This window comes from Equus przewalskii, chromosome 13 (assembly GCF_037783145.1).
Source record: "Equus przewalskii isolate Varuska chromosome 13, EquPr2, whole genome shotgun sequence".
NCBI classification, from domain to species: domain Eukaryota; kingdom Metazoa; phylum Chordata; class Mammalia; order Perissodactyla; family Equidae; genus Equus; species Equus przewalskii.
Window position 1 is genome coordinate 34,660,671 of NC_091843.1, and position 27,064 is coordinate 34,687,734.

General features: G+C 45.8%; 1 protein-coding gene across 16 annotated transcripts in view; it reads right to left on the reverse strand.

Moving 5' to 3' along the window:
• LOC103550704 (protocadherin gamma-C4) overlaps positions 1 to 27,064 on the reverse strand; it is a 172,275-nt gene that overhangs the window by 80,990 nt on the left and 64,221 nt on the right. The window contains exon 1 of one of the 16 annotated variants that reach the window (XM_070570566.1): positions 20,362 to 23,635. The exons of 12 other annotated variants lie outside the window; for them this stretch is intronic. In XM_070570566.1, coding sequence (XP_070426667.1) covers positions 20,362 to 22,821 — 2,460 coding nt within the window. In that variant the 5' untranslated portion in view covers positions 22,822 to 23,635. Of the gene's footprint in view, positions 1 to 8; positions 2,667 to 4,680; positions 8,988 to 9,347; positions 12,937 to 20,361; positions 23,636 to 27,064 lie in introns of those variants that run through there. 3 more of the 16 variants (XM_070570575.1, XM_070570582.1, XM_070570570.1) reach the window with 3 other exon arrangements.

Consider the following 27,064-nt stretch of genomic DNA (forward strand, 5'->3'; position numbering starts at 1 on the left):
GAACTCACTGGAACCAAAGGGGTATCTTCTATAGGAAACTTCGAATCATCTAACAAAGACAAAGGATCCTTTTTCTCACAGCTCTCCTGGCTGAGAAGCGTGTCCGCGTAGTTGGGCTGGGGGAAGATCAGGTGACTCTTCCGCGAGTCCGCGGTGAGGGAGACCTCGTGGGAATAGGTCTGCAGGAAAGCGCGCACCCCATCCACGCCCACGAAGTGCGAGGCGGGCACGCCCACCAACCCGCCTCCTGAAGCCTGGAGGAGGCGGGACCTGTGCCAGCGCCGCAGTCTGAGCGCCAGCAGCACAATGACAAAAGCGAGGAAGACGCAGGAGACCGCAGCTATCGCCACCACCAAGTACAAGGTGAGTTCTGAAGCGTCCGAGTCGTGCCGGACCTCTAGACTGCCCAGATCAGCCAGGATGTCTGGGATGCTGTCGGCCACAGCCACGGTGAGCGTGACGGTGGCCGAGAGAGGGGGCTGGCCATGGTCCTGGACGGCCACCACCAGGCTCTGCTTGAGTGCGTCTCTGTCCAGCAGTGCCCGCGCCGTGCGCACCTCGCCCGTGTGCAGCCCCACGGTGAAGAGCCCTGGCTCACTGGCCTTGAGCAGGCGGTAGGACAGCCAGGCGTTCTGGCCTGAGTCTCTGTCCACTGCCACCACTTTGGTCACTAGATATCCGGGCTCTGCAGAGCGGGGTGCCAGCTCAATGCCAGTGGAACCATCAGTGGGGAGGGAGGGGTACAGGATCTCAGGTGCGTTGTCATTTTGGTCCAGTATGAACAGGCTTAGTGACACGTTGCTGCTGAGTGGTGGATCCCCACTGTCGGTGGCAGTCACCTGCATCTGCAGATCACGAAATTGCTCGTAGTCGAAGGACTGCAGCGCATACAGGACTCCTGTTTCAGAGTTGATGGAGATGTAGGAAGATAGAGGTGCCCCCTGGATAGTGTCTTCAGCTAGAGAGTAAATAACGCGAGCATTTTCTTTGCTGTCTGGGTCTAGTGCAGTCACTGAGAAGACAGAGGCACCTCGGGGGTTGTTCTCTGGGATATAGGTAAAGTAGGAGATGTCAGAGAATGTGGGTGGGTTGTCATTGATATCTGCCACTTGCAGGGTGAAGTGAATTCCTGTTGATAGAGGTGGACTCCCTCCATCTGTGGCTGTTACTGTGATGTTGTAAGAGGATACCTGTTCCCTGTCAAGGGCTCTGTATGTCACCAACCTATAATAACTATCAATGGACTTTTCTAACTTAAATGGTAGATTCCCCGATATGGAACAGGTGACCTGTCCATTCTGCCCAGAGTCTAAATCATGCACGTTTAAAAGGGCTATAACAGTTCCCAAAGGTGAATCTTCCATCAGGGGACTAAACAGAGACGTGATGGTCACCTCTGGACTGTTGTCATTTACATCTTCTACTGTAATCAACACTTTAGCAGTTGCAAGATACGCTCCTCCATCTTCCGCTTGTATTTCTATTTCATAGAAACCTGTTTCTTCATAATCTAGATTTTCTGATATTTTTATTTCCCCAGTATTTTTGTTTAGTTGGAATTTCAACAATTGTGTATCAGGTAATTTTCGGAATGAATATGTTACTTCTCCATTGGCTCCTTCATCTCTGTCGGTGGCAGTGACTGTCAGCAGCTGTGTGCCCACAGGCAAGTTCTCCGGAACACTCACTCGGTATTCGGGCAAGGTGAAGACCGGTGCATTGTCATTTGTATCGAAGACAGTCACAATGATGAGAACAGTGCCAGATCGGAGAGGGTCACCCCCGTCGGAGGCAGTGAGGACCAGGTGGTGCAGCGCCTCTTCCTCGCGATCCAGGGCGCGCTCCAGCACCAACTCCGGGTACTTGACGCCATTGGCACGGCTCTGAATTGCTAGGGTGAAGTGCTTATTGGGGCTGAGCTGGTAGCTCTGTAAAGAGTTCACGCCCACATCCGGATCAACAGCTTCCGGGAGAGGAAAACGCATTCCTGGGGCGACATTTTCATTAATTTTTACGTCTAGATTTTCTGCTTGGAATTTTGGAGCATTATCGTTGATATCAGTTACTTCTACTTCTATCCCGAAAAGTTTCACCCTATCTTCCACAAGAATGTTAAAATTCACCAGGCACCGCGAGCTCTGAGCGCAGAGCTCCTCCCGGTCTATCCTGCCCGCAGTGACCAAGCTGCCGCTTCGCGAGTTCAGAGCGAATAGCTGCGTCCTACCTCTGGAGACGATGCGGACTCCGCGCTCCGCCAGCTCCCGGGGCTCCAGACCCAGGTCCTTGGAGATGTTGCCCACGAAAGAGCCCTTCTCTAGCTCCTCAGGCACCGAGTAGCGGATCTGCCGGGCTTCAACCTCCCGTGGCATACCGAGGAAAAGGCAGAGCAGGACCAGCGCGCTGCGGTCGGAGCGATTCCTTTGAGCGGCCATTGTTGTCTGGTTACGGAATTCTGGCAAAGTCCTCACTGACACCTTCTGTGTTTTGACCGGTTCCCTTTTCTTTCTCTGGCTGCAGGGAGTCTCTGTAAACTGCGCTCCTTAAATTCTGGAGTGAGTTTCGCTGCAGCCTCGTTGCTGGTTTGTGGGAACTGTGGCGCTTTGTGTAGTTGGAGCCCTGAGAATCCGAATTGAGCGGGGTCTCCTTTTTCCTCGTAGGTGAACAGCGGCGCTCAGAGTCCTAAGAAGTTACTGCATCCAGTACGTGTGCAATAGAAATCAAACGCTACTCTTCGTTGGATATTTTATTTTATTTTACATTATTTCTTTGTTTTCTCGGCTGATATCCTTAAATAAACTACTATTTGTAGGTTTCTTACTGGATGGGATAAAGTGGAATGAAAGTACTATAAAATATTAAATGGAAATAGTCGCTTAAATATATATTTGCAACATTTGTTTTCTCAATAGAAATGTACCCACTTTAAAAGGTAAGTGACGCTTATTTTATTTCCTATGAGCTTCTAGGTATAACGCATAAAAGTCTTACAACTTTATGTGCAATTGTGATTTAAATGGCCCATTATGTTTAGTAGACATTCATATAGAGACTGAGTTATACCCCTTATAATTCACTTAAAATCTCTTTTTAGATTTAATTAACAAATTAATTAAATTTGTTTAGGAATAAAATTGTGTAAAAGGTTTCAAAATATTCTTTTCTAAAATAATTTTATTGAACCTCAATGAATGTTTCCTTGAAAATATTTATTATTAGAGGCATATTATTTGAAGTTAATTTGACCAATTTAAGTGAATTGAACAGGTAACCACAAACTAAAAGAAACATGTCTGTGTTGTAATCAGAAGAGAAATATGTACAAGAATTTCAAGTGCTACAATTTTAAAAAACAAAGACAGATATAATCATGTAGTTTTTTAAAAAAATAAGTGTTTATGTCAGATGACGTGTTTTCATCAGGACATTGATTCCAATAAAGATAATCTCTCCTCTTAGGCATTTTGTATGGAAGCCCAAGGTAAAATGGTTCACACATCTTCAATGGCATGTGCCCATCAACCCAGCATCAGTTCTCTCCTCAAAGGTGAGGGGTTTAAGAGGTTCACTTCTTTTTCTTTTTCCCTGAGGAAGATTAGGCCTGAGCTAACATCTGATGCAAATTTTCCTCTTCTTTATATGTGGGTCACCACCACAGAGTGGCTGACAGTGGTGTAAGTCCCCGCCCAGGATCTGGGATCAAAGGCGCAAACCCAGGAGACCGAAATGGAAATGCACCAAGCTTAACCACTATGCCACAGGCCGGCCCTGAGAGGTTCACTTTCATACAGAAAGCAGGTTGTTCAGAAGTGTTTATGTCACTATGCCCCCAAGTATGGAATTCTTCAAAGATTTTACCTTTTTGTCTTCAAAGATTTTATATAAGAGAATCAGAGAGCAAAAGGCAATAGCACTTCATGTACTTTCTTGGAAATTCTTTATCTTGCAGTGTAGAGGAAAAACGATTGGGAAAGAGTACATTTGAGCATCAAGAAAAGGTAAGTACTGTAAATATAAAAGAGAACCAGAAGGACCAAAAGTTGGAGGAAAACAATTCGTCTACGGTAGTTAGTTTTAAGTTTTGGAGACCACAGAAAACTTGGCAATGGAAACAAAGTTTTGACTCCTCTCCCAAGAAAAATGCAAACATCTATAACTTTGCATATAATTTCAGGGATCTGCTCCTTATTCCCCCTCAAATGCTTACAGTTTAAAAAATTATTAAAATAAACGAAGACATATACCTAAATGCACCTAAAAGGTTATTTGCACTAAACGTTTCTTTGAAAGGAGCACCTGCTTTGATATTTAATGAGTGCCTGAATAGTATTAAATATATATATATAACTAGGATATGGAAAATTCATCTTAAATCTTAGCACATTTGAGTAGATAGGAAATTATTTATTTATGTATTTGGTAAGAAGCCAAGATCCCTGCCTCTGTGTTGCTAATCTGAGCTTGAAAAGATACCTCTAATTTAGTGACATTTTTTTTCTGAATTATAGAGCAACCTATGAACCACGTAAATCTTGAAAAATATAATCAGTGAAAAACGAACATTGAGAAGAAAAGACGGTAGTTATGGATTTTCTAAATATGATTCTAAATATAAAAATGAAGTATGCCTGAAATATGAGAAACTAGTAGAGTATTACAGAAGACACAAAAAATGAAACTCACCGGTGGTATAGTCTCAGGATGTGGAGTTAAAGCATTCCCACTCTGAAGTGGAATTAAGGCCCCTGGAGAATCACCGCAAACTATGTCTTGAGTGGAATTCAAGGGCTCACTGCATTTCAGGAAATTAAACTCTGTCTTTCCAGTATGGGCAACGCACAAATTGTAGGAATAAGGTAAAGTCCCTTCGCTGTAGTTGGGGGGAACCACAGGTCCAGACTTGACACAGAGACCAGGCTGAAAGCAGCCCCAGGTGGCGGGGCTGGAGGAGCGTCGCAGGCGCAGGGCAATGGCCAGAATCACCGCGAGCAGGAAGAGCACGGAGATCAAGGCCAAGGCCACCACCAGGTAAAACTGCAGCTCAGCCTGGGGCTCAGAGGGTGCAGGATGGTCGCCGAGGTCCGGCAGCGCCTCTTGTAGGCTGTCTGCGAAGACCAGGAGCAGCGTGGCGGTGGCCGAGAGGGGCGGCTGTCCCCCGTCCCGCACGGCGACCAGCAGGCGCTGGCGGGCCGCGTCCCTGTCGCCCAAAGCACGCGCCGTGCGCACCTCGCCCGTGCGCAGCCCCAGGCTGAAGAGTCCGGGCTCGCTGGCCTGCAGCACGTGGTAGGACAACCAGGCGTTGTGTCCCGAGTCGGCGTCCACCGCCACCACCTTGGTGACCAGGTAGCCGGGCTGCGCGGCGCGCGGCACCGTGTCGAAGAGCGCCGAGCCGTCGGGCCCCAGCGCCGGGTACAGCACCCTTGGCGCGTTGTCGTTGCGGTCGCCCACCAGCACGCGCAGGCTCGCGTTGGCGCTGAGCGCGGGCGAGCCCTGGTCGCGGGCCTGCAGCGTCAGCTCGAAGGCGCGCAGCTGCTCGTGGTCGAAGGCGCGCTGCGCGAACACCACCCCGCTCTGCGCGCTCACCGACACGTAGGACGACAGCGCCCGCGGCTCCAGGTCGCTGGCCACGATGGAGTAGGAGACGCGGCCGTTGGGTCCCAGGTCGGGATCTGAGGCGCTGACTTGGGCGATGGAGGCGCCGGGCGGGTTGTTCTCAGCCACGTGGACCACGTAGTTGGCTTGGTGGAAAATTGGTGCGTTGTCGTTTATGTCGGCGATGTGCAGAGTGATGGTAGTGCTGGAGGAGAGGGGCGGCTTGCCCCTGTCAGTGGCTGTGATGGTGATGTTGTACTCTGGAGTCTGCTCTCGGTCCAAGAATCCATCTGTTACCAGCTTGTAGTAATTATTATTAGAAGAAGAAATCTTGAAAGGAACCCCTCTTCCTACATTACACTTGACTTCTCCATTTTCTCCAAAATCCCGATCCCGTGTTTTGAAGATGGCAACAACCATTCCTGGAAGAGAATCCTCCAAAATCTCATCAGAGAGAGAAGTGATGATTATTTCTGGGCTGTTGTCGTTTTCGTCTAGGATTTCTATGATTACTTTACATTGGGTCGAGAGACCACCTCCATCCTTTGCTTCCACTTCCATAGTGTATCTTTCTATATCCTCAAAATCCAATGACTGGTTATTCTTAATCATACCTGTTTTCTCATCCAATGAGAACATGTGTCTTGTACTCTGAGCGGTGCTCCTGAAGTAGTAGTTTATTTCGGCATTGACACCCTCGTCCTGGTCAGTGGCTGTCACCTGCAACACGGAGGACCCAGGGAGCAGATTTTCACTAACACTGATTCTATATTCGTCTTTGCTGAACACTGGCGAGTTATCATTGGTGTCCTTGACAAAGATTTCTATTTGAGCAGTGGCACTTCGTGGCGGGTCCCCTCCGTCCAAGGCAGTCAATATCAAGTGATGAAACCGCTTCTCTTCCCGGTCTAGAGGTTTCTCCAAAGATAACTCTGGATATTTGCCACCATCGGAATTAACTCTAACCATTAATGAGAAATAAGGGTTAGAATTTATCTGATAATCTTTAATCGAGTTCATGTTTATATCAGGGTCAGTGGCAGGGTCAAGGGATAGTCGTGCACCTAGGGATGCAGACTCAAAAATTTCTAAATGTATTTCCTTTTTATCAAATTGAGGGGCATGGTCATTAATATCCTCAACAACCACAACGATATGAAAGATATTTAAAGGATTTTCCACCACGGCTTCCAACTGCAATTCACATCTTCTTCTCTCTTTGCACATCTGCTCACGGTCTATTCGGTCCTTCACAAGTAGCTCCCCGCTCTCCGCGTCTACGCTGAAAAGCAGCTTCTCTGCGCTAACTCGCAGCTTCCGAGCCGACACATCCAGGACACTGAGCCCTAGATCCTTGGCGAGGTTCCCGACTACCGAGCCCTTGGCCAGCTCCTCAGGAATCGAGTAGCGGATCGGTTCGGAGAGCGCGGGGTAGAACAAAGGCAGCAGGAAGGGAAACAGTACCTGCCGCGGGCCGGCCGGGCGCCTCCGCGCGCAGCTCCCTCCCATTGCGCGCTCCAGTTCTCGCTCGGTCCCAGTCTTTCTGGAAAGCCGAAGAAACTGCAATTTACGGCCTCACTGGAAGAGCATTCGGCCCAGGACAGGCGGAATTGGGAATCCTTGTATGCTGGTCAGTGTGCGCAGCCGAGAGCCTCAGCGTGTGAATGTTTCCTTCTTTCTGTGTTGGCTGCGCAGGAAATCCCAGGCTAGAGGCTTAGGTATCCCGGGCGTCAGCGCTTGCCCTGCACTGGCCGACAGCGGCGCCCAGAGGCCCTACGTGGAACCGCAGTCTGACATTTTCGTCTTGAATCCAGTTTATCTCCAGAATATTTATACAGAATATATATATTGCTCTTCGAAAATGCAGTTATATAATATCCCTAAATTTTAGCTTTGCCATAGTATTACAGCGGATGCCTATATACTTAGTGTTTTCAAGAAATTTATTATGGAAAATTTCAAACTTATACAAAAGTAGGGAGCATTATTATTCAATCTTTATATACCCATCACCCAACTGAAAAAGTGATCAACACAGGTCATCTTTGTTTATATACTGCACTCCCTCATTATTTTGAAGCAAATCTGAGATATTTTAATTAACTCTAAGATGAGACATCAAGATGAGCAAGAATTTTATCTTTAAGCCTGTTATGTAATCTGTTACCAATGTACAAGTTCTACGTAGCTTAAGAAAACTAGAATAGAGCATTTTCCACACTCTTCCCAGTCATCCATCCGGTGAGCCTTGTGTTCTATTTTTAAAGGCAAGTGACATTTTTATTGTAGAGAATAGTAGTTACCTACCATGACATACAGGCCTTCATCAATATATATATTAGGTGTTTTTCAAATTAGCACATATTTTAATATTTATGAATACTAAGTACTAGAGGTTACTTACCAGGACAGAAATTTTAAATGAGAGTTTTCCTATTACATGGCTAAAAATATGACCCTGAAGGATGCTTTACTTTTTTCCTACCAGCTTAAGGAAGAAAGAGCATTTGAAATAATTATACTGTATGCATATCACAATGGATTTTCACACATGTTAACATTTATATTCTTATAAGTAAAACAACATAAATTCCAAAAATAATTGTAAAGACAAGTAAAATAAAATAATTCTCTATTTCCATAGAAATGCCAGCAGTCATCAATGATCATGGATCCCATTCTTAGCATTGACTTTTGAGTCAACTTCAAGCTTATTTTCAGTCTTCTGGAATGTCATTTATTACTTAAAACAATGCTACATTTAAAATCAAATTAAATAACACATTATTCTTTTCCTTATAGCTAAAAGCCAGTGAAATATTCTTAGAAACTCCACAGCAGTCTCCAAGAATATTTTCCTAAGTTGTCTCCCATATCCACATTTATTTCTAGCCTCAAAGTTGGAGAACTGAGCCATAAAAAATATACAGTTGAAGAATAATTTTAATTTCCCTTGTTTTGTCGTCTCACAGCGTTCAGTCTCAGAAACCCCTCTTTAGCAATCATAAACTATAGGAAAGAAGAGTTTTAAACTATCAATAACTTGACATTATAGCATTAGGAAATTAAAATCTTGGAGGATATGGTAACAGGGGATGTTAAAATTCTTACTATTAAAAGAATAAAAAGTTCCTTACTAGGGTTTGGAAATACACGATAATCGAAGTTTGAATCTTTCTTAGAAATAATCGCTAAAAGCAAACAATTTCTACAAGCATGTGATCTGAAAAACATCACCTCAAAGGGGTATTGTCCTGTCATAGAAACAGAAGAGCAGAATCAGTAGATCCAGGCTTTCAGCTGTTTCTCCAAGAAGAATGCATTTGCTGTCTCATTAATTTACCCCTACAAAAATAGTATTGGCTGTAGGAATGTTTTTAGGGTAAGATTTTCACAATGGGGCCATTAGAGGTAACAATAATAATAAATTTCAGGAATGGAAAACCAGCCCTAAGGATTAGTAGTGAACCATGGTAACCAATCAAGCAACCCACCCCAAAAGCCCCTGTCAATGCAGGAGAATGAGAGTGGCCCCAGGGGAAGGTTTACATTGACCACAGGTTAATTATTATTTGAAAGTGAAAATTACATCAGCCATGTAACCCATAAACGCCTCCAATAGATGTTAGAGCAAAAATTAGGCCCAGTGAAAACTTAAATGGTGAGAAATATGTTAATATGAACTTATCCTACCTTAAGTGCAAACACTCAAAGAGAAAACCAATGGTAATAGAAAGCAAAGGAAAAACTGAACTCACTGGAACCAAAGGAGTGTCTTCTATAGGAAACTTGGAATCATCTGAAACGCATAAAGCCTCATTTTTCTCACAGCTCTCCTGGCTAACGAGCGTGTCGGCATAGTTGGGATGGGGGAAGATCACGTGACTCTTCCGCGAGTCCGCAGTGAGGGAGATTTCCCCGGAATAGGTCTGAAGGAAAGCCCGCACCCCGTCCACGCCCACAAAGTGAGAAGCAGGCATGCCAGCCAATCCGATCCTCTCAGCCTGAAACTGACTTGAGGTGCGCCAGCGCCGCAGCCTCAGTGCCAGCAACACTATGACAAAGGCGAGGAAGATGCAGGAGACCGCGGCCACAGCCACAACCAGGTACAGTGTGAGGTCTGAATCATCCGGGTTGGCCGAGGGTTCGAAGCTGCCCAGGTCAGCCAAGACGTCTGGGATGCTGTCAGCCACGGCTATGGTGAGCGTGACGGTGGCTGAGAGAGGGGGCTGGCCATGGTCCTGGACGGACACCACCAGGCTCTGCTTGAGTGCATCTCTGTCCAGCAGGGCCCGCGCCGTGCGCACCTCTCCCGTGTGCAGCCCCACCGTGAAGAGCCCTGGCTCACTGGCCTTGAGCAGGCGGTAGGACAGCCAGGCATTCTGGCCTGAGTCTCGGTCCACCGCTACCACTTTCGTCACTAGATAGCCGGGCTCTGCGGAGCGGGGCGCCAGCTCCACGCCCGTGGAACCGTCGGTGGGGAGGGTGGGGTACAGAATCTCGGGCGTGTTGTCGTTCTGGTCGAGTACAAACAAGCTCAGTGACACGTTGCTGCTGAGTGGAGGGTCTCCGCTGTCACTTGCCCTCACCTGCATTTGAAGATTTCGAAACTGCTCATAGTCGAAGGAGCGCAGCGCGTATAACTCGCCGGTGTCGGAGTTGATGGAGACGTAGGATGAGAGAAGCGCCCCATGGATGGTGTCCTCGGCCAAGGAGTAAATAATTCGGGCGTTCTCGTTGCTATCAGGATCACGAGCTGTCACCGAGAAGATGGCGGTGCCTCTAAGGTTGTTCTCAGGGAGGTAGACTGAGTAGGAGGTTTGAGAGAAGGAGGGTGGATTGTCGTTGATGTCGACCACGTGCAGGGTGACGTGAATTTCTGAGGACAGGGGCGGCGTTCCTCTGTCAGTTGCAGTCACTGTGATGTTATATTCAGAGTTTTTTTCTCGGTCAAGAATTTGAGCTGTCAACAATCTGTAATAATCTTCTATCGACTTTTCTAATTGAAAAGGTAGGCTCTCCTGGATGGAACAGACAACTTGGCCGTTCTTCCCGGAGTCTCTGTCGTGAGCATTGAAAAGAAGGATTACTGTTCCTGGAGGAGCATCTTCCCTCACTGGGCTAAACAGAGATGTCATGATCACTTCCGGTCTATTGTCATTTACATCTTCCAGCGAAATGAGCACTTTAGTCAGCCCCTTCAATCCCCCACCATCTTCAGCTTGTATTTCCATTTCATAAAATGCACATTCTTCATAATCTAGATTCTTTGCTGTTGATATTTCCCCAGTGTTTTCATTAAGCTCGAATAATGGAGATTGTTTTTCACTAATTTTCCAGAATGTATACGCCACTCTTCCGTTGGCTCCCTCATCCGGGTCGCTAGCTCTTACAGTAAGCAGACGGGTGCCCTGGGGCACGTCCTCTGGGACTTTCACTCGGTAAATCGGTTGAGCAAAAACAGGGGCATTGTCGTTTGTATCCAACACTGTCACCTGGATGTGCACTGTGCTGGAACGACGCGGATCGCCGCTGTCGGAGGCGGTGAGGACCAGGTGGTGAGCAGCCTCTTCCTCACGGTCCAGGGCCCGCTCCAGCACCAGCTCTGGGTTTATAGTTCCGTCGTCTCCAGTTTGCACGTCCAGGGAGAAGTGGTGACTGGGGCTGAGCTGGTAGCTCTGCAGGGAATTCAAGCCCACATCCGGGTCAACAGCCTTTGGGAGTGGATAACGCGTTCCAGGTGCAGCGATTTCGTTAATTTTTACTTCCAGATTTTCGGTCTGGAATTTTGGGGCATTGTCGTTTATATCAGTTACTTCTATTTCTATTCCATAAAGTTGCACTCTGTCTTCAACCAGGACTTTAAAGTTCACCAGACACCGCGTGCTCTGAGCGCAGAGCTCCTCCCGGTCTATTCTGCCCGCGGTGACCAAGCTGCCGCTTCGCGGGTTCAGAGCAAAGAGCTGCGTCCTACCTCTGGAGACGATGCGGACTCCGCGCTCCGCCAGCTCCCGGGGCTCCAGCCCCAGCTCCTTAGAGATATTCCCCACGATATAGCCTTTTTCTGTCTCTTCAGGCACTGAGTAGTGGATCTGACTGGCCCTGATCTCCCACAGTCTCCCCAGGAAAAGGCACAGCAGGACCAGTCCTGTGTGGTGCGGGCGATTCCTTGGAGCGTCCATTGTTTTTTCACTACGGATTTTTTTCGGAATGCTTTCTCTGCACGCTGACTCCTTAGGTTCTTTTTTCCTCCTGCAAATTATGGTGATCTATTTTCTCGAGAAACCCGTAGTGCCCCAGGTTAGGAGGCTGAGTTTTGTTTCAGCCCCCCGGAGTTGGTCTGTGGTATCTGCGGGGCTTTGTGTAGTTGCAGATCCTAATATCTGACGAGCTCTGACTGAGCTTTTCTCAGAGTTGGTGAACAGCGGCGCTCAGAGTCCTAAGCCTTTACTACACCCAGTGAGATTAGCAAAATGTACTTGATTATAGATGACTGTAAAAGGAACACCACTACGGTCTTCTAATTATGATTTTAGATTTCTCTAATTGTTTCTTGCACTCCTATTTCAAAAGCAATTACCATTTGTGGATATCTTAGTTGGAAATGAAGTGGAATAAAATTTCTATTAAGTGTATTATTAAATCGCCATCTTTTCTTAATAACAAATTAACTTACTCTTATTCTTGGTAGAATTTTGCTCTCTCTACATATGTAAATTATTCTGATTTCCTTTTTTTAGTGTTTCACATTTTTCTATATGCCGTTATCTGTTTTTTGGAGTAATTACAAAGTTCAATCCTCTTTGGAAATACATTCATATTTTGTTAATTTTATACATTTATACTTACATGTGCATATTACATAACTATATTGAATGAATATATATGGATAGATTATTCCCTTTGAAGTTGTTTTATAAGGTTAATTTAGTTTGATAGTAAAATTCCTGGAGTGAGGTTTCCTCAAGATTTTGTTTACAAAAATGATTTTAATTAGGCAATCATAATAGATTTATCTCAAAAATATTACTGAATTTTCAAAGGATTGGTTTTTAAAATTTACACATTTGTGATTCTTAAACTTTTATGCTATTTAAAACTTTTCTTTTTAATTTTCTATGTGAGTACATAATGCATGCTCAGTCTATGGCATTTGGAAGATTCAAATCAATATACAGTGAAAAACAAGTTTCCATGTCAATCCTCCCCTTAGGAAATTACACAACTTCAAAGTCTTAAACTTCTTATTCTAAGGGTCACTTAAACTTATGTAGTAATTTGGGGAAAAGAACACAAGAGTAGAACCAATTATTACCACAAAAGTAAAAAGGACATGTCATTATGAGAAATTTCTTTCAGCAGTTTGTAAAGAAGCAATTTACTGAAGAAGTTTCTAAGGAAACTGGGCAAAAGACTGATAGTTATGTAATGGAAATTTTGTATGTGCATGAAATTAGTTTTTGCCTTAAAAATTTAAAACTTAGGATTCTCCATTCCATCCTACAGATAAAAGGATGATGAGAAAATCTCTAGTCACTAATGTTTAGGGCTCCAAATAAGACAAATCCCGTGACTTTTTTCCCCCCTTCCCTCTTCAAAAAATATAGGTCAGGAATGAGAGCAGGTGAGAGATGCCATAGCACTGCCTTTTCTTTTCTCAAGTAACTATGAAGAGGTGAGTGTAAAGAGGAAGAGGAGGATTTGGCATTCACAAAAACTTGAAGAACTTAATGATTTGGACCTTCTGATAAGTTCACTGAGTCTCGCTCCTACACACACAGTATTTTTCTTATAATTTTAATGGATTCACAAAATCACAAATAGGTGGATGTAAAGAACTAGACATGATAAATAAACATGAGGAAGGGATGGAGACTGTACCAGGAAACCAGTGCAGGAAGATACCTAGTAGTAGTTTCTTTGTTTTAAAGGATGAATTAAGTGATTGCCTGCTTTAAATTTAATGTCTACTTACACACAAAATTTTAAAAATGTTAATAAAGAACGAGATAATCAATGGGTAAATTTCATTAGCTTTGAAAAAAGAGATAAGAAATTGGTACAATACTTGTGCTCAGAAGCAAAGAGTACTCTCACTAATTTCCAGATCTGAACTTGGTAAGATAACTCTATTTTATGTCACATAACTACTCCCATTCACCGCTCCTCTCAAAGAATGGAAATGTAGCTTTCTGTCGGACTATAATGTCTCTAAGAGAACTTAGAAGACTTGGAAATGTAATAATTTTGATATAAATGTGAAAATTAGGTAGATGATGAAAAGGAATAGACACTTAAATGGAACTCACCGCTGTTAGAGTTTCGGGATGGGAAGTCAACTCACTGGAATTACAAACCGGAAATAACGGCCCAGACGAATCACCACAAAGCATGTCCTGTCCTGAACTCAATTGTTCATTACATTTTAGAAAATTAAACTCTTTCTTTCCAGTACGGGCAACGCACAAATTGTAGGAATAAGGTAAAGTCCCTTCGCTGTAGTTGGGGGGAACCCCAGGTCCAGACTTGACACAGAGACCAGGCTGAAAGCAGCCCCAGGCGGCGGGGCTGGAGGAGCGTCGCAGGCGCAGGGCAATGGCCAGAATCACCGCGAGCAGGAAGAGCACGGAGATCAAGGCCAAGGCCACCACCAGGTAAAACTGCAGCTCAGCCTGGGGCTCAGAGGGTGCAGGATGGTCGCCGAGGTCCGGCAGCGCCTCTTGTAGGCTGTCTGCGAAGACCAGGAGCAGCGTGGCGGTGGCCGAGAGGGGCGGCTGTCCCCCGTCCCGCACGGCGACCAGCAGGCGCTGGCGGGCCGCGTCCCTGTCGCCCAAAGCACGCGCCGTGCGCACCTCGCCCGTGCGCAGCCCCAGGCTGAAGAGTCCGGGCTCGCTGGCCTGCAGCACGTGGTAGGACAGCCAGGCGTTGTGTCCCGAGTCGGCGTCCACCGCCACCACCTTGGTGACCAGGTAGCCGGGCTGCGCGGCGCGCGGCACCGTGTCGAAGAGCGCCGAGCCGTCGGGCCCCAGCGCCGGGTACAGCACCCTTGGCGCGTTGTCGTTGCGGTCGCCCACCAGCACGCGCAGGCTCGCGTTGGCGCTGAGCGCGGGCGAGCCCTGGTCGCGGGCCTGCAGCGTCAGCTCGAAGGCGCGCAGTTGCTCGTGGTCGAAGGAGCGCTGCGCGAACACCACCCCGCTCTGCGCGCTCACCGACACGTAGGACGACAGCGCCCGCGGCTCCAGGTCGCTGGCCACGATGGAGTAGGAGACGCGGCCGTTGGGTCCCAGGTCGGGATCTGAGGCGCTGACTTGGGCGATGGAGGCGCCGGGCGGGTTGTTCTCGGCCACGTGGACCACGTAGGAGGCCTGGTGGAAAACCGGAGCATTGTCGTTGACGTCAGTGATGTGCAAGGTGACACTTATGCTGGCGGAGAGGGGCGGCTTGCCCCTGTCAGTGGCTGTGATGGTGACATTGTACTCTGGAGTCTGCTCTCGGTCCAGGGTCCCGTCTGTTACCAATTTATAAGAATTTTTGGAGGAAGAGATTATCTGAAAAGGGACTTCACCCTCTAATCGACAATTAACCTCCCCATTCTCCCCAGAATCTTGGTCATGTATTTTGATCAAAGCAATTAGCGTTCCAGGCACTGCGTTTTCCAGAATGTTTTCGACTAGAGTATGGAATGTAACTTCTGGGCTGTTGTCATTTTCATCTTGAATGTTAATTTCAACCGTACATTGTGCAACCAGTCCTCCGCCATCCCTCCCTTCCACCACTATGGAATATTTCTTGATTTCTTCAAAATCCAGTGTCCTTAGAGTTGTAATTTCCCCACTCTTTGAATTCAGATGAAAGACTTGCCCGGTCCTGTAGAAGGAATAAGTGATTTGGGAGTTAACACCCTCATCCTGGTCAGTGGCTGACACCTGCAGCACAGCAGTGCCTGGGGGCACGTTTTCTCGAAGGCTGACCCTGTACACGTCCTGGTGGAATACTGGGGGGTTATCATTGGCATCAGTGACCTGGATGCGCAGCTCAGTTGTGCCGCTTAGGGGTGGGTCTCCGCCGTCCAACGCAGTGAGGACTAAACGATGATAACCCTGTTGTTCCCTGTCTAAGGGTTTCTCCAATGTCAGTTCCGGGTATTTACTACCATCTTGTTTCTCCTTATTTATCAATGAGAAACTAGGACTAAGAGAGAGTTTATAATTTCGCAGAGAGTTTAAGCCAATATCTGCATCTTCCGCTACTTCTAATATAAATCGGGTGCCTGGCAGTGTAGACTCACTTATTTGCAGGTCAAAGGAATTTTGTGTGAATTTTGGCATGTGGTCATTAATATCCTCGATCTCCACATTCACGTGATAAAAGTTCAATGGGTTTTCAGCAACAGCCTCAAATTCAAGAGCACAGGCTGGGTTCTTCCCACATATCTGCTCCCGGTCTAGCCTGCTGCTCACAAGTAACTCCCCGCTCTCTGCGCTCACAGTGAAGTAAGGCTTCTCGGAACTGACGCGCAGTTTTCGAGTTGGTAACTCCAGGACGCTCAGTCCCAGGTCCTTGGCGAGGTTCCCCACCACCGAGCCCCCGGGCATTTCCTCGCGAATCCTGTAGCGGATCTGCTCCGACAGCGCGGGCCAGAACAAAGACAGCAGGAAGGGAAAGAGCACTGGCCGCCTCTCAGCCCAGCCGTTCTCCCCAGCGCCGCTCCCCATCCCTCTTGCTCCCCTCAGCTGGCTCACCAGACCTGGAGACGCAGGATTACAAATAAGCTCAGTGCTGCAGATGTCCGGAGCTCCGAATAGGCTTTATTTCCTGCGTGGTGGTCAGGGTTTCTCCTTTTCCAGAAGAGGAAGCGGTGTAAAGGCTGGCGCTAGGGAGTCTGAGATGGGGAAAGTGCGCTGCGGCTGCGCGAGATCACTGGCTCCAAGCTCTCCACTTTGGCCAACAGCGGCGCCCAGAGTCCGCACTGGGAAACTGCAGCCTCTGCTGCTTCAGTTTTACCAGCTAGGATAATCATGACAGTGCGCCTAACTGAACGAGCTATGTTTTTATGTTAATATATTTAATATCTTAAACTATAAAGCATTCTCTAAGGTATCTTTTCTTTTTTCCCAAAATAATTAGAAATATCACGTTGGATTTTTATACAAACCTACATGTATATTGGTTCATTCATTTCACCAATCCACAAACCTACGTTGAACTCTTCTTGTGCTAAGTACTGCCCTCGTCAGTGGCGATATAACAATGAACAAGACACAGGTCTTGCCATCGGAGAGTTTGTCCTCTACTGATTTCACAAATTCATTTCTCTTTATTAGCTATGACATGTGAAATAATTTTTAACCTGCTTTGATTGATCCCTGTTTCCCCCATTTCTAAGTAATGCTGTTTCATAGCACACGTATTAGAGAACATCAGTACTGTTGAAAGCTATTTTGTAAAGTTGTGCAGTTTTGTACTAATCCTCAAACATCTCCTCCTACTGATAATATCAACAGTCTCTTTATAAAAATACCTTAATTTTATTCTTCTGACTACCTCAAGAAGTATTCATTCAAAAAAACTGCTCCTGTCATGTAGCCAAGAGATGATTTGCTCTACCCTCTTCTCCACATCTCCACATTACTTGGGTTACGTAACACGCAATATAGTACATAAATTCATTCTTAAAAGTCACTGGGGGAAATGCTTATCTATTCTTCAATACAAAGTCACAAAGGGATATTCCTCATCTATGTCCCTAGGTTATACTGAAGCAATGACTTTGGAATTGGAGGAATTAAGCTCATGGTAAGTATTTACACAAATCTACTGACTACAGTGACATTATTCTAATTATTTTACTCCATTTATTACAATTTTTTTGACAATTAATGAATAGTTTGAGCAAGAGTAAGGATTTTCTTTTGGGGGGAGCATTCCACACACTTTTAAAAATTGCAAAGTGTCTGGAACAGAATTGAAAGCCCAGCAATAAAACCACACATCTATGGACAGCTAATCTTTGACAAAGGAGCTGAGGGCCTACAATGGAGGAAAGAAAGTCTCTTCAACAAATGGTGCTGGGAAAACTGGACAGCCACATGTAAAAGAATGAAAATCAACCATTCTTTTTCACCATTTACTAAAATAAACTCAAAATGGATCAAAGACCTAAACATTAGGCCTGAAACAATAAGTCTTCTAGAAGAGAATATCGGTAGTACACTCTTTGACATCAGCTTCAAAAGAATCTTTTCAGACACCATAACCCCTCACATGAGGGAAACAATAGAAAGAATAAACAAATGGGACTTCATCAGACTAAAGAGCTTCTTAAAGGCAAGGGAAAACAGGATTGAAACAAAAAAAACCAGCCCACTAATTGGGAAAAAATATTCACAAGTTATTTATCTGACAAAGGGTTAATCTCCATAATATACAAAGAACTCACACAACTCAACAATAAAAAATCAAACAACCCAGTTACAAAATGGGCAGGGGACATGAACAGACATTTCTCCAAAGAAGATATACAGATGGCCAATAGACACATGAAAAGATGCTCATCATCACTAATCATCAGGGAAATGCAAATCAAATCTACACTAAGATATCATGTTACACCTGTTAGAATGGCAAAAATATCCAAAACCAAGAGTGACAAATGTTGGAGAGGCTGTGAAGAAAAGGGAACCCTCATACACTGTTGGTGGGAAGGCAAACTGGTGCAGCCACTATGAAAAACAGTATGGAGATTCCTCAAAAAGTTAAGAATAGAAATACCTTATGACCCAGCCATCCCACTACTGGGTATCTATCCCAAGAACCTGCAATCAGCAATTCCAAAAGTTCCACACACCCCTATGTTCATCGCAGCATTATTCACAATAGCCAAGTCATGGAACCAACCTAAGTGCCCAGCAACTGATGATTGGATAAAGGAGATGTCGTATATATATACAATGGAATACTACTCAGCCATAAAAAGGACAAAGTCGTCCCAGTCACAACAACATGGATAGACCTTGAGAGTATTATGTTGAGTGAAATAAGCCAGACAGAGAAAGACGAACTCTGTATGACTCCACTCATAGGTGGTAGTTAACATATGGACAAAGAGAACTGATCGGTGGTTGCCAGGGGAAAGGGGGGTGGGGGGAGGGCACTAGGGGTGAAGTGGTATACCTACAACATGACTAATAATGATGTACAACCGTAATTTCACAAGGATGTTAACTTTCATAACCTTAATTAAAAAAAACTAAAAAAAAAATTGCAAAGTGTCAATAATATAGTTATCCCCTCAAATGACTGTGTGCCAAAACACTACAGAAAATATGACGTTAACTCCCACCCACTGTATATGCAAAAGAGGAGGGAACACTTCAAGATCTTTCAGAAGTGTCCTTTTTATTACTAACTAATGATTTCTTGTGTTTTCAACTCTTATCTGATGACAAATCAGGGATTACTTTTATTAAAATGCTATAAGAAGGAATATCAAAGACATATGGTCCAGATAGAATCATTTTAATTTGAATTAATCAGCTTGTTTAGAATATGAGTGCATGAAACTTCTGTTCTTAAAGTCAACATGTGCAAACCCTCTCACCATAAGAACACAGCACGTTTCACATGACTGCACAATCAAAACAGCTCAGTGGAACTGTATTGAAACATGTTCTTCTGTATTTTACAAAAGTCACTTTCAACAGTTTAAAATAACATTTCATTTCAAATCTGACTTTATTGCTTTTGGTTTTTTGGGGGGGGGCAATGGCCATTTTAGACTTTAGGTTCCACGTCTCCATTGGTACAAAACCCTTGGTCACCACTGATACAGAAACTGAACATTTAGGGACAATCTCACCTACCAGGATCCACCCTCTAAAATGTGTTTATGCTTTGAAATATGACAAGACATATTAAAGCTTTGAAGGATACTGAAGCAGAAGACATAGGGCTAAGAAAAGAGGTTTAAAGTGAAGAAATCTTCAAGAGACTAGTTTTAGATCCAAACCCTAAACATAAATCCTAAAAATCCTGAGATGTATTTTACTTTTATTAAGCTAATACAGGAATTAAAAGTCTCAATAATTTTTCCTGGGGCCAGCCCATAGCCAAGTGGTTAAGTTCCCCCGTGCTTCCCTTAGGGGGCCCAGAGTTTCCCTGGTTCAGATCCTGGGCATAGACAGGGCATCGCTCATCAGGCCATGCTCAGGCTGCATCCCACATAGTACAACCAGAGGCACTCACAACTAGAATATATAACTATGTACTGGGAGGCTTTGGGAAGAAGAAGAAGAAAAAAAAAAAGAAGATTGGCAACAAATGTTAGCTCAGGTGCCAATCTTTTAAAAAAATAATTTTTCCTCAGCTGTAATATATAGGAGTAAATATAAATATATACACATAATGGCATTCTCTGTACTCCACCATATGTATATATATGGTAAGTTATAATATATAACTTACTATGTGTGGTGGGGTAACTACTTCTTAAGTGAATAAGTGATAAGTGACAATTATAGTAAAATACGGAAGGTTTAAAACATTGAGAGTTCACATTTAAACAATCTTGTCCAAGCCTTTGAAAAGCAAATGACACCACAAACTATAATTAGAGCTCAACTTTTTAGTATCACAATTAAAATAACCCAAAACTTTGTAGTACACCTTAAACAATATTTCAAACTTCTTCACAATACGTGTTTCAGATGACGTAAATTAAATTTATACCCAATATAATTCCTCTGAGAAACGTAAACAGAGAACTGAACTCACCTGAACAGACGCAGCTTCATCCGTACATTGCTGAAAATCTATGGATGTTAACAAGGGATCCTTTTTCTCACAGCTCTCCTGGCTGAGGAGCGTGTCCGCGTAGTTGGGCTGCGGGAAGATCAGGTGACTCTTCCGCGAGTCCGCGGTGAGGGAGACCTCGTGGGAATAGGTCTGCAGGAAAGCGCGCACCCCGTCCACACCCACAAAGTGCGAGGTGGCCACGCCCCCCAACCCGCTTCCTGAAGCCTGGAGCAGACGAGACCTGTGCCAGCGCCGCAGTCTGAGTGCCAGCAGCACTATGACAAAGGCGAGGAAGATGCAGGAGACTGCCGCCACCGCCACCACCAGGTACAATGTGAGATCTGAATCATCAGAGTTGACAGGGGTCCTGATGCTGCCCAGGTCAGCCAGGACGTCTGGGATGCTGTCAGCCATGGCCACGGTGAGAGTGACAGTGGCTGAGAGTGGGGGCTGGCCGTGGTCCTGGACGGCCACCACCAGGCTCTGCTTGAGAACGTCTCTGTCCAGAAGGGCCCGTGCCGTCCGCACCTCTCCCGTGTGCAACCCCACTGCGAAGAGCCCTGGCTCACTGGCCTTGAGCAGGCGGTAGGACAGCCAGGCGTTCTGGCCTGAGTCTCTGTCCACTGCCACCACTTTCGTCACTAGGTAGCCAGGTTCTGCAGAGCGGGGTGCCAGCTCTACGCCAGTGGAACCATCGTTGGGGAGCACAGGGTACAAGATCTCTGGCACGTTGTCGTTCTGGTCCAACACACTCAGACTCAGTGACACGTTGCTACTGAGTGGAGGGTCCCCACCATCACTGGCAATCACCAGTAGCTGCAAGTCTCGGATTTGCTCATAATCAAAGGAGCGCAGTGCATACAAGACACCGCTGTCAGAGTTGATGGAGACATAGGAGGAGAGAGGTGCCCCCATGATGGTGTCCTCCATCAGAAAGTAAGTGACTCGGGCGTTTTCATCATTGTCGGGATCATGGGCGGTCACAGAGAAGATGGAGGCTCCTCTGGGGTTGTTCTCTGGGATATAGGTTGAGTAGGAGGCATGAGAGAAAGTGGGAGCATTGTCATTTGTGTCTGCCACATGCAAGGCAATGTGAGTTTCAGTAGACAGAGGCGGGGTTCCTCGATCTGAGGCTATCACTGTGATATTGTACATAGAGATATTTTCTCTGTCCAAATATTTCCATGTCACCAATCTATAATAATTATCTATTGATTTTTCTAATTGAAAAGGCAAATTATCACGTGTGTAACAGACAACTTGACCATTCTTCCCAGAGTCTCGGTCATGCACATTCAAGAAGGCAATTACCGTCCCAGGAAGAGTATTTTCCAAGACCGGGCTAAACAGAGATGTAACGACCACTTCGGGTCTATTGTCATTTACATCTTCCACTGAAATGAGCACTTTGGTCCTCCCCAGAAGTGCCCCCACATCTTCAGCTTGTATTTCTATTTCATAAAATGCACATTCTTCATAATCTAGATTCTTTGCTGTTGATATTTCCCCAGTATTTTCATTAAGCTCGAATAATGGAGATTGTGTTTCACTAATTTTCCAGAATTTATACGCCACTCTTCCGTTGGCTCCCTCATCCGGGTCGCTAGCTCTTACAGTAAGCAGACGGGTGCCCTGGGGCACGTCCTCTGGGACTTTCACTCGGTAAATCGGTTGAGCAAAAACAGGGGCATTGTCGTTTGTATCCAACACTGTCACCTGGATGTGCACTGTGCTGGAACGACGCGGATCGCCGCTGTCGGAGGCGGTGAGGACCAGGTGGTGAGCAGCCTCTTCCTCACGGTCCAGGGCCCGCTCCAGCACCAGCTCTGGGTTTATAGTTCCGTCGTCTCCAGTTTGCACGTCCAGGGAGAAGTGGTGACTGGGGCTGAGCTGGTAGCTCTGCAGGGAATTCAAGCCCACATCCGGGTCAACAGCCTTTGGGAGTGGATAACGTGTTCCAGGTGCAGCGATTTCGTTAATTTTTACTTCCAGATTTTCGACTTGGAATTTCGGGTTGTTATCATTGATATCAGTGATTTCTATTTCTATCCCAAAAAGTTTCCCTCCATCCTCTACCAGGATGTTGATATTTACAAGACACCGCGCGCTCTGAGCACAGAGCTCCTCCCGGTCTACCCTGCCTGCAGTGATTAAGCTGCCGGTTCTCCGGTTCAGAGCAAAGAGCTGTATCCTACCTCTGGAGACGATGCGGACTCCGCGCTCCGCCAGCTCCCGGGGTTCCAGCCCCAGGTCCTTGGAGACGTTACCCACGAAAGATCCTTTGTCGCTCTCTTCTGGCACCGAATAGTGGATCTGTCCTCCCCCAATCTCCCACAGCGTGCCCAGGAGCGCGCACAGCAGGACCAGCTCTCCGCGTCCTCGGTAATCCCTTGGGGCAGCCATTGTTCTTTCGCTAAGGAATCCACTCAGAATCTTCATTGGGCATTTGTGTCTTGTTTACCTTTTTGCTGCAGCTATGGAGATGATCTTATCGAAAGCTGGAGCGTCCCAAATTTAGAGACGGAGTTTCGCTGCAGCCCCTGCAGTTGTTTTGTGGGATCTGTAGGTCTTTGCGAGGTGCAGCCCTGAATATCCGGACCGCGGAGTTTGCTTACATTTATCTCCAAGTAGGTGAACAGCGGCGCTTAGAGTCCCAAGCAGTTACTGCACCCATTTAGATATGTAACATTGTATGCTAGGTTACTGAGGAAAAAGTACTACTTGCTTTTTATAGTTTGTTTTGAATTTAATTTGTCCCTAAATTAATATTTTAAAAGTAATTACCAAGAAATGTGGGATGAAGTAGGGTTAAAGTCTTACAAAGTATTATTAAATAATCAGATTTATGGTTTAGCATTACTACTAAAATTTCTGGAATACATTTACTCTTTTAAAAAATAAATTATTAAAATTTTATTTATTATGCTCTGAGCTTTATTATAAATGTCTTCAATATCTATTGTCAAATAAGTAAGAACACCAGTGGTCACTGGAAATTAATTCATTTTTAGACTAAAATAGACCTATTGGAGATGTTTGACTCAAAACGTTGTTTTATTTGGTTTAGAGCAATTAATCATTATAGTAAGCTTTCTGTAGAGTTGTTGCTTTTTCATTTTCTTTATAAAATGTCATAATTACACATTGACAATATTTTCAAACTAATATGGTGAAATTTTAACAGGTTAAGGTCTTTTCAAGGTTTATCAGAGATTATACTATTTTGCTAGTTTTATTTAAATTATTTATATTTTTTCTATTTGAATAGAAAATACTTGAAAGGTACAAATGAATATACATTGAAAAGCAAATCTCCATACTCTTCTTCCCCCAATGACAGATGATTTACATTTTAGAGTAGACTTACTCAACTTCTTAAGTAGACATATTCTAAAGTTATTTTTACCTTAATTAGTACTTTGATCAAAAGAATTACAAACACAGTAAGGAACATGTAAGGAAGCAGTTACTAAGGGGAAATCTAGCAAAGGCTAACACAACATATTATCATCTTGTGTATATATTTGTATGCACATCAGACTGATAATTTTGTCTAAAATTTGAAGAATTCAAGACTCTGTTTTCCTCCTTGAGATAGTAGAATGACCAGAAGACCTCTAGCTACATTAGTTTAGGGCTCCAAAAAAGACAGTTCAAAAATTATATAGGAGTGTGTGTGAGAGAAGCAACAGAGGTGAAAACATCTTTTCTTTGATGGAGGAGCCTATGGAATGAGCTTCGACACAGATTAATCCTGAAATCCTATGCAGCAAGTAAGGAGAACAGACTTTTGCCTTCTGATGAGCATAATGGATCTACTGTTCACTCAAGCGATTTTACACTCACACACGCGTGCACACACGGTACATTGCATACGATTACAGTGAGTCCATCTACCTACAAATACAGGTTAAAATACCTTATTCTAGGAGCTTTGGAAACAAAAGGGAGGTAAATATAAGAAATAAAACATCAAATTAGTATGGAAACCATAACAGTTAAATCAGTTAAGAAAAATAACTAATTTTAGCTTAAAATGTTTTGCTTTAAAGGTTTATCTAAATTACTGCCTACTTTTACATTTACAGTATGTCCAAACCAGAAGAAGAAATCATTGTACATTAAGCGACAGGAAGAAAATCTCAGGGAAAAATTCATTGGTTTTTATGAGAGAGCCTCGAACATTGTCCAATGTTTCCCTTTGTAGATAAAACCATACCCTCACTGCTTTGAAAATCTGAGTCTGGTAAGACAACCCTAAAAGACACATAATTGCTCCTACTTCAACCTCCCTTGAAGAATGGGTAACAGATTTTTGACTGGCTACAACTTTCTTAAAGACAATTTTAGATCTGAAAATTGTTTGTTTTCCTGTGAATATGGAGAACTGGGTAGACCATAAGAAGCAGGTTATGCTTAAAGGAAACTCACCGGCTGGAAGGCTGACTCACTGGAATTACAAATCGGAAATAACGGCCCAGACGAATCACCACAAAGCATGTCTTGTCCTGAACCCAACTGCTCAGTACATTTTAGAAAATTAAACTCTGTCTTTCCAGTACGGGCAACGCACAAATTGTAGGAATAAGGTAAAGTCCCTTCGCTGTAGTTGGGGGGAACCCCAGGTCCAGACTTGACGCAGAGATCAGGCCGAAAGCAGCCCCAGGCGGCGGGGCTGGAGGAGCGTCGCAGGCGCAGGGCAATGGCCAGAATCACTGCGAGCAGGAAGAGCACGGAGATCAAGGCCAAGGCCACCACCAGGTAAAACTGCAGCTCAGCCTGGGGCTCAGAGGGTGCAGGATGGTCGCCGAGGTCCGGCAGCGCCTCTTGTAGGCTGTCTGCGAAGACCAGGAGCAGCGTGGCGGTGGCCGAGAGGGGCGGCTGTCCCCCGTCCCGCACGGCGACCAGCAGGCGCTGGCGGGCCGCGTCCCTGTCGCCCAAAGCACGCGCCGTGCGCACCTCGCCCGTGCGCAGCCCCAGGCTGAAGAGTCCGGGCTCGCTGGCCTGCAGCACGTGGTAGGACAGCCAGGCGTTGTGTCCCGAGTCGGCGTCCACCGCCACCACCTTGGTGACCAGGTAGCCGGGCTGCGCGGCGCGCGGCACCGTGTCGAAGAGCGCCGAGCCGTCGGGCCCCAGCGCCGGGTACAGCACCCTTGGCGCGTTGTCGTTGCGGTCGCCCACCAGCACGCGCAGGCTCGCGTTGGCGCTGAGCGCGGGCGAGCCCTGGTCGCGGGCCTGCAGCGTCAGCTCGAAGGCGCGCAGCTGCTCGTGGTCGAAGGCGCGCTGCGCGAACACCACCCCGCTCTGCGCGCTCACCGACACGTAGGACGACAGCGCCCGCGGCTCCAGGTCGCTGGCCACGATGGAGTAGGAGACGCGGCCGTTGGGTCCCAGGTCGGGATCTGAGGCGCTGACTTGGGCGATGGAGGCGCCGGGCGGGTTGTTCTCGGCCACGTGGACCACGTAGGAGGCCTGGTGGAAAACCGGAGCGTTGTCGTTTACATCTCCGATGCGCACGGTGATGGTAGTGCTGGCGGAGAGGGGCGGCTTGCCCCTGTCAGTCGCTGTGATGGTCACATTGTACTCCGGAGTCAGCTCCCGATCTAGAACTCCATCTGTCACTAATTTATACGTGTTTCTTGAAGAAGTGAGTAATTTAAACGGAACTTCACCTTCTAATTTACAAATAACTTCTCCGTTGTCTCCGGAATCCTTGTCACGGATTTTGAGCAAAGCAATGTGTGTTCCCAGGTTGGCGTCTTCCATAATAAGATCCGGCAGAGATTGGAATATCACTTCTGGGACGTTATCATTTACGTCTAGGACTTCTATCTCTACCGTACATTGGGCAATCATTCCTCCACCATCCCTTGCTTCCAGAACTATGGAATATTCTTTGACTTCCTCAAAATCTAACTTATTTAGAATAGTAATTTCCCCAGTATTAGAATTCAGGTCGAACTGGGTGATATGGCCTGCGTCAGTGAAAGAGAAGGTGATCTCGGCATTGACACCCTCATCCTGGTCCGTGGCCATCACTCGAAGCACAGTGGTGCCTGGGAACACATTTTCTGGAAGGTCCACCCTGTATAGTTCCTGGCTGAACACTGGAGGGTTATCATTGGCATCAGTCACTAGGACCTGTATCTGCGCAGTGCTGCTGAGTGGTGGATCCCCGCAGTCCAAGGCAGTCAAGATTAAGTGGTAGGACTTCTGCTCTTCCCGGTCTAAGGGCATCTTCAGTACCAGCTCGGGGTATTTACTACCATCTAATTTCTCTTTATTCACGAGTAAGAAATGATCACTGGGATTGAGCTGATAATTCTGTAGTGAGTTGGTACCAATATCTGCATCATAGGCAGATCCTAAGATAAATCGTGCCCCAGGCTTTGTGGACTCACTTATTTGTAGCTCAAAGGAATTTTGTGTGAATTTTGGCATGTGGTCATTAATATCCTCGATCTCCACATTCACGTGATAAAAGTTCAATGGGTTTTCAGCAACAGCCTCAAATTCAAGAGCACAGGCTGGGTTCTTCCCACATATCTGCTCCCGGTCTAGCCTGCTGCTCACAAGTAACTCCCCGCTCTCTGCGCTCACAGTGAAGTAAGGCTTCTCGGAACTGACGCGCAGTTTTCGAGTTGGTAACTCCAGGACGCTCAGTCCCAGGTCCTTGGCGAGG